The 13,347-nt window shown below is 42.4% G+C and overlaps 1 protein-coding gene across 20 annotated transcripts in view; it reads left to right on the top strand.

The window, feature by feature from the left end:
* The window catches only part of LOC110523975 (mitogen-activated protein kinase 10), an 89,463-nt gene that overhangs the window by 34,622 nt on the left and 41,494 nt on the right, over positions 1 to 13,347 (top strand). For 19 of the 20 annotated variants that reach the window (XM_021603180.3, XM_090235057.1, XM_090235065.1 and 16 more), the window contains 5 exons: positions 6,841 to 6,970; positions 7,365 to 7,423; positions 9,331 to 9,469; positions 10,079 to 10,244; positions 11,934 to 12,005. In XM_021603180.3, the coding sequence (XP_021458855.2) occupies positions 6,841 to 6,970; positions 7,365 to 7,423; positions 9,331 to 9,469; positions 10,079 to 10,244; positions 11,934 to 12,005 (566 nt within the window). The remainder of the gene's footprint in view (positions 1 to 6,840; positions 6,971 to 7,364; positions 7,424 to 9,330; positions 9,470 to 10,078; positions 10,245 to 11,933; positions 12,006 to 13,347) is intronic. The other variant, XM_036977722.2, reaches the window with a different exon arrangement.

The following is a 13,347-nucleotide window of genomic DNA, read 5'->3' as shown; positions in this document are numbered from 1 at the left end:
GCAACGGGTATACAGAGATGACCAGTTTACAGAGGAGTATAGAGTGCAGTGATGTGTCCTATAAGGAGCATTAGTGGCCAATCTGATGGCCGAATGGTAAATAACATCCTAGCCGTTCGAGAGCACCCTTACCTGACTATCTATAAATGATCTCTCCGTAATCTAGCAAGGGTAGGATATGTGCTGAGAGAAGGACAGTGTACTATCTAACCATACTCCGGAGTACTTGTTTGTATGAGGTGACTACCTCAAGCGCTAAACCCTCAGAGGTAGTAATCACACCAGTGGGGAAAGGGGCATTCCTCTTACCAAACCACATTACCTTTGTTTTGGAGGTGTTCAGAACAAGGTTAAGGGTAGAAAGCTTTGTTGTAGAGCATTTAACACAAAATCCGGGGAGGGACCAGCTGAGTATAAGACTGTATCATCTGCATATAAATGGATGAGAGAGCTTCCTACTGCCTGAGCTATGTTGTTGATGTAAATTGAGAAAAGCGTGGGGCCTAGGATTGACCCTTGGAGTACTTCCTTAGTGACAGGCAGTGGCTGAGACATCATATTTTCTGACTTTATACACTGCACTCTTTGAGAGAGGTAGTTAGCAAACCAGGCCAAAGACCCCTCAGAGACACCAATACTCCTTAGCCGGCCCACAAGAATGAAATGGTCTACCGTATCAAAAGCTTTGGCCAAGTCAATAAAATAGCAGCACAACATTGCTTAGAATCAAGGGCAATGGTGACATCATTGAGGACCTTTTAAGGTTGCAGTGACACATCCATAACCTGAGTGGAAACCAGATTGCATACCAGAGAGAATACTATAGACATCAAGAAAGCCAGTCTGTTGATTATTGACAAGTTTTTCCAACACTTTTGATAAACAGGGCAAAATAGAAATAGACCTATAACAGTTAGGATCAGCTTGATCTCCCCCTTAAAATAAAGGATGAACCATGGCTGCCTTCCAAGCAATGGGAACCTCCCCAGAAAGGAGAGGCTTGTTAAAAAGTTCAGAGATAGGCTTGGCGATGATAGGGGCAGCGACCTTAAAGAAGAAAGGGTCTAAACCATCTGTCCCAGATGTTTTTTTGGGGTCAAGTTTCAGGAGCTCCTTTGGCACCTCGGACTCAGTGATTGCCTGCAGGGAGGAACTTTCTAGCGGGGCAGGGGCAAAAGATGGAGAAGCATCAGGGATAGTTGAATTAGAAGGGATGGGAGATGAGGAAATGGTGGACGGGCAAGGAGGCATGGTTGAGTCAAATGGGAATCCTGACTTAATGAGGTGGTGATGTAAAGAGCTCATCCATGTGCTTCCTGTCTGTAACAACCACATCATCAACATTAAGGGACATCGGCAGATGTGAGGAGGAGGGTTTATTCTCCAGGTCTTTATCCGTTTTCCAGAACTTCTTGGGGTTAGACCCACAGAGAGAGAACTGCTCCTTAAAGTAACTAACTTTGGCCTTCCGGATATCTTGAGTGCACTTATTTCTCATTTGCCTGAACACGAGTATGCATGTGCCGAGCCTTTCGCCAAATGCAATTCTTGAGGTGGAGAAACTCTGCAAGATCATGGTCGAACCAGGGGCTGAACCTGTTTTTAATTCTCGTTTCCTTTATGTGGGCGTGTTTGTTGAGAATACCACTGAAAATATCAAAAAAGAAGGTGCAAGCGTCTTCGACAGAGGGGATTCTGTTGAATCAAGTTGATTCTGTACCATTTTACAGCGGCCAGTTCATGAAGGAAGGCTTGCTCGTTAAAGATTTTTAGCAAGCGTCTATGACAAATCAGAACAGATCGTTTCACTGAACAGACATTCCAAACTCAGGCTGTAAAACAGTGATCACTAATGTCATTACAGAAAACACCAGACTGATATCTATTAGGATTATTTGTGAGGATAACATTTAGGAGAGTAGCCTTTTCTGGGTGTTTGGAGTCATACCTTGTGGGATTGGTAATAATCTGAGAAAGATTTAGGAAGCTCTATTGCTTTAGGACTTGGTCAGGTAGTTTAAACATGTCCCAGTTTAGGTCACCTAGCAGGACAAATTCAGACTTAGTGTAAGGGGCCAGGAGAGAGCTTTGGTCAGGTAGGGTACAGGCCGTTGCTGATGGAGGATGATAGCACCCAGCAACAGTCAACAAAGAGCCATTTGAAGTGTATGCTTAAAACCAGCAAATCAAATTGTTTGGGGACATGCATGGTAGAGACAACCGAGCTCTGAAGGTGATCCTTGGTAAAGATAGCCACTCCCCCACCTTTGGAAGATCTGTCTTGCCGAAAAAGGTTATAACCAGAAAGGTTAACATCAGTATTCAAAACACTCTTCCTTAACCACCTCTCAGTAATGACTAACACATCTAGATTGGAGCTGTGATCCCACACTTTCAATTGATCCATTTTAGGTAATAATCTTCTAGTATTAACGTGCAGAAAACTCAGGCTTTTACGAGAGCAGAAATCAGTGAAGCAGATATCAGAGCACAAGTCAGAATTGGTGCTAAAACAGTAGATGTGCCAGGGTGTACATGCATATTTCCAGATATCATCAACAGTCATACAATCAAAGCACGGCTTAGGACAGGGAGAGCTTGGCAGTGCTGATTTATGACATCTGAATGTGCATTAGATGGCAACAAGATCATATTGTACAGCATCTTCATCAGGTAACATGAATACAAAGCCAGCGAAAGGTGGTTAGAATAGGATGGGAGGCCAAAAGTCTGTGTAACCAATAGAGAGTCAGAGTCCCGAGTGTGGGAACAAACAGTCTGTCCCACGGCTTGGTAAAGAAAGTTTGTAGTCAACAAGGCATGCAGGAGTCATGAGGCAAATGGCATAATGCACAAAAAAAAGAAAAATAACGACTTGGGGTTAGCCATTGTAAGTTCAGAATCACTCGCCCCAATAGTGCGTGTGTGCTGGAGGTGAGCGAAAGCTCAGGAGAGAGGGGGGAGTGTGGTGAAGTTACCTGTACCAGACTGGGAGACAGGCCAGGGCAGGCGGTGAACAGATCGCCAGGTGGAATCCAAGCAGCAGTGCAGCAGGCAGTGGGAGTAGGTGTCAATCCCACTTGGGAGAATCTTTAATTTCTGGATTTCTTGTAGAAAATGTCAGTGGATGGCTTCAAAGTCTGCTGCCACTTGTTGGGCCCAAAGGCATCGACACCTCTCACTTCACATCTCAGTGCTAATTGAAGTTGTATCTGGTCTGTCCTAGCAAGCCCAGTTCCAGGTTGTATGGTGTCTTCAGGTCTCTGCTGTTTGTTTGCTAAAGCACCATGTGTATACAGTTGAAGTCAGAACTTTACATAAAACTCATTTTTCAACCACTCCACAAATGTCTTGTTAACAAACTATAGTTTTGGCAAGTAGGTTAGGACATCTACTTTGTGCGTGACATAAGTCATTTTTCCAACAATTGTTTACAGACAGATTATTTCACTTATAATTCACTGTTCCAGTGGGTCAGAAGTTTATATACACTAAGTTGACTGTGCATTTAAACAGCTTGGAAAATTCCACAAAATACCTGTGGATGTATTTCAAGGCCTACCTTCAAACTCGGTGCCTCTTTACCTTGACGTCATGGGAAAATCAAAAGAAATCAGCCAAGACCTCAGAAAAAAAATTGTAGACCTCCACAAGTCTGGTTCATCCTTGGGAGCAATTTCCAAATGCCTGAAGGTACCACATTCATCTGTACAAACAATAGTACCCAAGTATAAACACCATGGGACCATGCAGCCGTCATACCGCTCAGGAAGGAGATGAGTTCTATCTCCTAGAGATGAATGTACTTTGGCGCGAAAGCACTATGTCCACAGTAAAACGAGTCCTATATAGACAAACTGAAAGCCTGCTCAGCAAGGAATAAGCCACTGCTCCAAACCGCCATAAAAAAAAGCCAGACCACGGTTTGCAACTGCACATGGGGACAAAGATCGTACTTTTTGGAAAAATGCCCTCTGGTCTGATGAAACAAAAATAGAACTGTTTGGCCATAATGACTCTCGTTATGTTTGGAGGAAAAAGGGGGAGGCTTGCAAGCCGAAGATCACCATCCCAACCGTGAAGCACGGGGGTGGCAGCATCCTGTTGTGGGGGTGCTTTGCTGCAGGAGGGACTGGTGCACTTCACAAAATAGATGGCATCATGAGATAGGACAATTATGTGGATATATTGAAGCAACATCTCAAGATATCAGACAGGAAGTTAAAGCTTGGTCGCAAATGGGTCTTTCAAATGGACAAGGACCCCAAGCATACTTTCAAAGTTGTGGAGAAATGGCATAAGGACAACAAATTCAAGGTTTTGGAGTGGCCATCATAAAGCGCTGACCTCAATCATATAGAAAATTTGTGGGCAGAACTGAAAAGGCGTGTGCGAGCAAGGAGGCCTACAGACCTGACCCAGGCACACCAGCTCTGTCAGGAGGAATGGGCCAAAATTCACCCAACTTATTGTGGGAAGCTTGTGGAAGGCTACCCGAAGCATTTGACCCAAGTCAAATAATGTAAAGGCAATGCTACCAAATACTAATTGAGTGTATGTAAACTTCTGACCCACTGGGAATGTGATGAACGAAATAAAAGCTGAAATAAATCATTCTCTATACTATTATTCTGACATTTCTCATTCTTAAAATATAGTGGTGATCCTAACTGACCTAAGACAGGGAATTTTTACTAGGATTAAATGTCAGGAATTGTGAAAAACTGAGTTTAAATGTATTTGGCTAAGGTGTATGTAAACTTCCAACTTCAACTGTATATGGGTGGGTGTGTGTGTATGTACAGTATGTGTCACGCCCTGACCATAGAGAGCCTTTTAATTATCTATTTTGCTGCGCCTTGGTCCGAATGTTATTACAACGATCGTGACAGTATGTATGTATATAGATGTATATATTTACCCCCAAAATATATGGTTGATTGGAAATGATGCAGACAATTACATTGATGGAAGCAACAATCTATCCACAATATTAAAGCAGATTTTTTTGGGGGGGGGGGGGTGGGTTGTTTTTAACACTTTTTTGGTTACTAAATTATTCCTTATGCGTTATTGCATAGTTTTGATGTCTTCACTATTATTTTACAATGTAGAACATAGTAAAAATAAAGAAAAATGCTTGAAAGGGTACTCTATATTACGTTACAGCCTTATTCTAAACAGGATTAAATTGTTGTTTTTTTCTCATAAATCTACACACAATACCCCATAATGACAAAGCTAAAACAGGTTTTAGACATTTTTGCAATTGTATAAAAAAATATACAACTGAAATATCACATTTACATAAGTATTCAGACCCATTACTCAGTCCTGTGTTGGCGCACGTTTGCCAGCGATTACAGCCTCGAGTCTTCTTGAGTATAACCTTGGCACACCTGTATTTGCAGAGTTTCTCCCATTCTTCTCTGCAGATCCTCTCAAGCTCTGTCAGGTTGGATGGGGGGCTTTGCTGCACAGCTATTTTCAGGTCTCTCCAAATATGTTAGATCGGGTTCAAGTCCAGGCTCTGACTGGGCCATTCAAGGACATTCAGAGACTTGTCCCGAAGCCACTCCTGCGTTGTCTTGGCTGTGTGCTTAGTGTCGTTGTCCTGTTGGAAGGTGAACCTTCACTCCAGTCTGAGGTCCTGTGCTCTCTGGAGCAGGTTTTCTTCAAGGATCCCTCTGTACTTTGCTCTGTTCATCTGTCCCTCGATCCTGACTAGTCTCCCAGTCCCTGTCGCTGAAAAACATCCCCGCAGCATGAGACTGCCACCACCATGCTTCACCGTAGGGATGGTGCCAGCTTTCCTCCAGAAGTGACGCTTGGCATTCAGGCCAAAGAGTTCAATATTGGTTTCATCATCCCAGAGAATCTTGTTTCTCATGATCTGAGAGTCTGTAGGTGTGCCTTTTTGCAAACTCTAAGCATGCTGTCATGTGCCTTTTACTGAGGAGTAAAGGAAGGACAACCTTTATGGCCACTACCATACAGGTCTGATTTGGTGGAGTGCTGCAAAGATGGTTGTCCTTCTGGAAGCTTCTCCCATCTCCACAGAGGAACTCTGTGGAACCATTGGGTTGCAACCATTGGGTTGCACCTGAGCTCAATTTAGAGTCTCATAGCGAAGGCCCTGAACACTTATGTAAGTAAGGTATTTCGTTTTTTTATTTTCAAATATGTCTAAATGTCTGTTTTCGCTTTGTCATTATTTGTCATTATTGTGTCTAGATTGCTGAGGATTTTTGTTTAATCCATTGTAGAGTAGGGCTGTAACATAACTAAATGTGGGAAAAGTCAAGGGGTCTGAATACTTTCCGAAGGCACTGTATATAGTGCACTACTTTTGACCAGGGCCCCAAAGGATATGTCTACACTGGTGGTTCTGGTGGATTTTCTCTGGCATCAGAAGTCTGCATTAAAGTCAATCTACAGGTATTCCCTGTGTAATTCTAATATCAGCACAAATGGCTTTAGATGGTTACACCCTAGCCTGGTCCCACATCTGTTTGTGCTGTTTGGCATGACAACTACCATAGAAGTTGGCTATACAGCAGAACCAGATCAGGGACCAGGCTAGTTTACAATCATGGTCAGAACAGACAGAAAGGCCCTGGAAGAGCCCAGGACCATCGATCTTGATCAATAGCAAACCCTTCAATCTTTCACAGGACTTATCATTCTCATTTGTCTGCCATGTGCTGTCTCTGACTCACTTCCTGTTTTGTCATATAGAAACATAATGACTAGAATGGACAAAGCCCCCCACACGACAGTAAGTTGACTGGTACATTCCTGTGGTTCTAATTCAATGTTTTTGTCCTGTGTTTTCTGCAGTGCCGGGTACGATGCAGTCCTCGACAGAAACGTGGCCATCAAGAAGCTCAGCAGACCCTTTCAGAACCAGACCCATGCCAAGAGGGCATACAGGGAACTGGTGCTCATGAAATGTGTCAATCACAAAAATGTGAGATGTCTCTATGGTTAAACAAATAACAAGATAATACTCTAGCTGGTGTTTTGTGGTCTTTTATTGGCCCATTCTGTGGTGCTGATAGAGTGAGTCCCCTCCCCGTAAAGTGAGTCTGTGACCAGAATACATTTCTTGCCTGCCTGGGGCAATGTGTATGATGGGAATTGATACAGACAGACAGATTTTTTTGTTTTTCCATGGATATAATCCTCACAGAGCAGATGTCTGTCTGTCTGTCTGTCTCTCTCTCTCTCTGTCCCTATATCCAGTTTTCAATATGGCAAAAGAAATCAGCAATGTGCTGTTATTGTTGTTACTGTAGATGGACTTGGTTAACCTGATACTGAATGTTGACCCAGTTTTTTTCTCTGTTGTCTTTCTTTTTCAGATCATCAGTTTATTAAATGTTTTCACACCACAGAAATCACTAGAAGACTTTCAGGATGTGTAAGTACAGTAAACAATATTCAGAGGAAAAAGGAATAATCGTGAGATTATATTTACTTTATGTAGGCCAATTACATTTCTAGTTTCATCAGACTTAAGTCTGATTTCAGATGAGCTAAATTATATTATGTACGTTCAAGACTCTTGTTAAATTCTTCTCAGTCTGAGAAAATAACCACTAAGAGTGATGTCAGTTAAAGTGATATTAGTGTAGTATAATTTGAAGCCTCAGGCTCTGTCTTTTTGTACTGGATGATTCATGAATGTTTCTGATACTACAGTGAATGGAAGGAAGCATGCTTGTCAGTGCATGGTAGTGCAAGGAATGGTGTGTCTCTGAGGAATGGAGTTTGTTTTCAATCCAAAACAGCACAAAATTAAACAAAGTATGTGCTTGAAATTAAAAATGGATTACAGCAATTTAAATAAGTATGGGCTTTTCTATGTACAGTAAAAAAGAAAAACAAAAACTTCTTATGGGCACCGTCCCACCTGGCCAACATCAGGGTGAAATTGCATAGCGCGAAATTCAAAAATACCAATTTAAAATATTTAACATTCTTGAAAATACATGTGTTATACATCAAAATAAAGCTTAACGTCTTGTTAATCCAGCCGCTGTGTCAGATTTCAAAAAGGCTTTATGGTGAAAGCAAACCATGCGATTATCTGAGCACAGCGCCCCGCATACAAAGACATGAAAATCATATTTCAACCAGGCAGGTGCTCCACTAAAGTCAGAAATAGCGACTTAATTAATGCCTTATCGTTGAAGATCTTCTTCTGTTGCCACTCCAAAATGTCCCAGAAACATCACAAATGGTCCTTTTGTTCGATAATGTCCTTCTTTATGTCCAGTTCACGCGCACCAAAACAGTAGAGTCCACCTGGAGTGACACTTACAATGAATAGGACTACTTCTTAATTTCTCAAAAAAACATAGTCTTTAGAAATTGTTCTGTGGACATCTAGTGGAAGCCATAGGAACTGCAACCAGGTTCCTAATAATAAGGGTATCCCATAGAAATTAATTGGAAAGAAATTTGTTTTCTATCCAAACAAATTTATTGTTTGGATTGTCTATTGTTTTCTATCCAAATCTACCAATTATATGCTTGTCCTAGCTTCTGGGCCTGAGAAACAGGCAGTGTACTTTGGGCACACTTTTCATCCGGAGGTGAAAATATTGCCCCCTACCAAGAGAGGTTTTAAGTATGTACATTTTTGAGAAAGAGTATGTAGATTCCCATTGATGTTCTGCAGTGTGGTGTCCATTGTGTTGAGAATAGATGTAAAGGAGGAATAAAAGGAGGAAGGAGAGAAGAGATGTGGTAGGGAGGAGAGTGGGAATCATAAGTATTTTTATTTAACCTTTATTTAACTAGGCAAGTCATTTAAGAACACATTTTTATTTACAATGACGGCCTACCCCGGCCGAACCCTATCCTGGACGACGCTGGGCTAATTTGGCGCCGCCCTATGGGACTCCCAATTACTGCCGGTTGTGATACAGCCTGGAATCAAAACAGGGTCTGTAGTGACACCTCTAGCACTGAGATGCAGTGCCTTAGACCACTGCGCCACTCGGGAGCCCACATTAGAGTAGGGCCTCTTGGGTTGAAGCATCTCATCTCTTTTATTAGACCTCTGTTCCAGTGAACGTTATTATAACAGTTATGCCGAAGTGTAGGCTATTAGAACCTCTCCTTGTGTTACCCTGTCTCTCTCTGGTGTTGAGGGTTTTCTGAAGCAAAGATGACAGTGACATTCTGGAGATTATTTTACTACAGCCATATTCTCCATTGAACATGCTTTTTAGTCTTAATCTGTGTCCAGAAAGCCAGTCTCAGCCTCAGTGCATTACCAGTTATGAAAACATATTATAACTGTATGTATCACCATCCCAGGTACCTGGTGATGGAGCTGATGGATGCCAACCTATGCCAGGTGATTCAGATGGAGCTAGACCATGAGAGAATGTCCTACCTGCTCTACCAGATGCTGTGTGGCATCAAACACCTGCACTCAGCTGGAATTATACACAGGGTGAGAAGGCCTGTGTGTGTGAGTGCGTGTGCCTTTACGTGTACTGTACGCATGTGTGTGTGGCATCAAACACTTGCACTCCGCTGGCATCATACACATGGTGAGAAGTCCTCCAACCTAGAAATATAATTAATCAAATTTTCCGTCAGGTCTCCAGCAGTAACCCTTGTCATTGATATTATGTACTAGGATGTTCTGGATATAGTAAACATTACTCATGCTCAACCTTGCACTGCTCATAACCCAGTGAGCAGCGCTGGTGGAAGTTACGTCATTGCAACCGGTTTTGTCTGCTGTGAAACGCCATCTGTCGACATTTAAAATAAAAATACTGTAGTAGCTAGCATCACCCGTTAAACTTTTACCTCAATAATCTAGGGTAGCCTAGTGGTTAGAGCGTTGGACTAGTAACCGGAAGGTTGCGAGTTCAAACCCCCGAGCTGACAAGGTACAAATCTGTCGTTCTGCACCTGAACAGGCAGTTAACCCACTGTTCCCAGGCCGTCATTGAAAATAAGAATTTGTTCTTAACTGACTTGCCTGGTTAAATAAAGGTAAAAAAAAAAAAAAAAAAAAAATAATCTCTTTGATGTTGCTTTCCGTCTGAAGGACCTGAAACCTAGCAATATAGTGGTGAAGTCTGATTGTACGCTGAAGATCCTGGACTTTGGCTTGGCAAGGACTGCAGGCACCAGCTTCATGATGACCCCGTACGTGGTGACACGGTACTACAGAGCTCCAGAGGTCATCCTGGGCATGGGGTACAAAGATAATGGTAAGACAGGTTTGAAAATGTGTTCTGGTGTTCTAACACTGTAACATGCTACTGGTTAAGTGTGTTCTAATACTTTAACACACCTCTGCTGTAACACACCTCTACATTGTAACATGCACTTGCACTAACAGCCAGGGTTGGGGTCAATTAACACCCATAACTCACTGACACCTCTGGTGACACAGAACATAAGCATATCTTCTTCTTTGTCACCTTATCTATTACTGAAGTGTGTGCCTTGAACACCTAATTTTATGCACTGTGTTTCGAATCCAAGTACCCTTTTGGAAATTAGATACAGTTACTTCCGGTAGCTAACTCTAGCCTCCATTGAATGGATTGAGTAAATGAACGTGTTAATAACCCTTTATAGCTCTGTATTTATCTGGTGACCTTGGTGATTACCGAATAGCTGTATGGTTCACAGCATACCACCCTGCATCCCATTGCTGGCTTGCCTCTGAAGCTAAACAGGGTTGGTACTGGTCGATCCCTGGATGGGAGATCAGATTCTGCTGGAAGGGGTGTTGGAGGGCCAGTAGAAGGAACTCTTTCCTCTGTTTAAAAAAAACTAGACTAGACGTAGGCAGAGAGAGCAGACCATGGATTTCCTGCCACCAGCAAAGCCCCTGGAGACTCTAACTGCTTCTCTTTATTAGTGGAATAGTAATTTGTCTGCATGCTACCTCTCTTCTCTCACACTAATTATTTCTCAGTCTGAATAATCAACCGCCACATTCAAATTACTTTGTTTCCGATAGCTCTCTACCGACAAGGGTTCTTTCTTAATTCCTCATTCCTCGATTCCTTGCACCCTCTATCATATACTCACCTCATTCTCAAAACACATCGGAAGAGAACTTGAAGGTCCAAGGGGAGGGACTGTTACTGTAATTTAATTATTCCAATATGTTTTCATTAATTAAATTCCCTTAATCTATTTTATGAGAATTTGTAGGATTGTTTGCATAAAATAGACGGAGACCAGTCTTATCAATAATAGGTAACAGAATTTATTCTCGGAGCGCGCTGCCACGTTACCACGAGCAACAGTTTATATACAATAACATGACCTCATTTCATTGCTTCTAGAATGAATCCCCTCCTCCCGACCTAGAATTAAGTGAGTTTAAAAGTTAATTCCAACTCACTAACACACTCACAGGTCACACAACATAACTGAATTAACTCTTGAACCCTCACCATTATCGATCACCACTTAGCTGACAGCTCTAATTAACAGAAATCCTAGGAATGCACTCACTGCCTTATCTAAAACACCCCAGAGCTAAGTCTTGTCAGTTCAACCATAGGTTAACAACCCTATCTGCTTACTTTATCCACAACCCATTCCTCCCCTGCCTAGTTGAAATGGTGTTCATTAACTTTAATTACTCCTTGTCCGTGTCACATAATCCCTTCTTATGAACTCATATTGTTAAACAGATATAATAAAACAGAGTATAAGTTTACTTAGTTGCAGTTCTATTTAAAATGAGAATATTGTTTAGTCATTTATTCATAATATTCCTAACAGGGACCTTGAATCTTCACCTCTAATTAGTTTTGAGAAAGAAGAGAGGAGAAAGGATACAAGGGATCGAGGATAAAGGAACTGAGAAAGAGCCTACGTTTTCTTTTCTAATGCTAACCTCTGACTTATCTCTCACTCTCTCTCTGTACCTGCAGTGGATATATGGTCGGTGGGGTGCATTATGGGAGAAATGGTGCGTCACAAAATCCTGTTCCCTGGCCGTGACTGTATCCTTATTCAGATAATGTAAATAATGGCCGTTGAGCTAGTTCAAAGAATAAGGGTGCCATTTTCCCCCTCGCAAAGACAGCTGTGAACACTCCGTATCCTTTTTAATAAACGGGAGCTCCGATAAAGTACGACCTCACAGAAGTTGTTCAAAAAAAGTTACAGAAATCGCACTGCATATTATAATTTCACTCGTTCCGTATATTTACATTGTGTTAGCTTACAGGGAAGGTGTCTTTGTTGTTCTCGGAGTGCGCTGCCACGTTACCACGAGCAACAGTTTATATACAATAACATGACGTCTTGTTTCAACAAGAGTTGTGCATGCCGTGTTTGCAATCATGTTTGGATTTTACACTGCATGACCAAAAGTATGTGGACACCTGCTCGTCGAACATCTCCATTAATATGGAGTTGGTCCCCTCTTTGCTGCTATAAAAGCCACCATTCTTTTGGGAAGGCTCCACTAAATGTTGTAACATTGCTGCAGGGACTTGCTTCCATTCAGCCACAAATGCATTAGTGAGGCCGGGCACTGATGTTGGGTCATTAGGCCTGGCTCGCAGTCGGTGTTCCAATTCATCCCAAAGGTGTTCAATGGGATTGAGGTTAGGGCTCTGTGCAGGCCAGTCAAGTTCTTCCACACCGATCTCGACAAACCGTTTCTGTATGGACCTCGCTTTGTGCACAGAGGCATTGTCGTGCTTCTACACCTGCATTGCTTGCTGTTTGGGGTTTTAGGCTGGGTTTCTGTACAGCACTTTGAGATATCAGCTGATGTACGAAAGGACTATATAAATTAATTTGATTTGATTTGTCATGCTGAAACAGGAAAGGGCCTTCCCTAAACTGTTGCCACAAAGTTGGAAGCACAGAATCGTCTAGATTGTAATTGTATGCTGTAGTGCTAAGATTTCCCAACACTGGAACTAAGGGGCCTAGCCTGAACCATGAAAAACAGCCCTAGACCATTATTCCTCCTCCACCAAAATGTACAGTTGGCACTAGGCATTGGGGCAGGTAGCGTTCTCCTGGCATCCGACAAAATCATATTTGTCCGTCAGACTGCCAGATGAAGCGTGATTCATCACTCCAGAGAACGCGTTTCCACTGCTCTGTAGTTCAATGGCGGCATGCTTTGGAACCCAGTAGTGAGTGATGCAACCGAGGACAGATTTTTACGTGCTATGTGCTACATCACTTGGTGGTACCATTCTGTGAGCTTGTGTGGCCTACCACTTCGCGGCTGAGCTGTTGTTGCTCCTTGATGTTTTCAATTCACAATAACAGCACTTACAGTTGACCGGGGCAGCTCTATCAGGGCAGAAAGGAACTTTTTGG

The sequence above is a fragment of the Oncorhynchus mykiss genome, chromosome 5 (genome assembly GCF_057628025.1).
Source record: "Oncorhynchus mykiss isolate SJ-2025 chromosome 5, ASM5762802v1, whole genome shotgun sequence".
Classification (NCBI taxonomy): domain Eukaryota; kingdom Metazoa; phylum Chordata; class Actinopteri; order Salmoniformes; family Salmonidae; genus Oncorhynchus; species Oncorhynchus mykiss.
The sequence above is the reverse complement of the archived record's forward strand: the minus strand, read 5'-3'. Positions and strand labels throughout refer to the sequence as shown.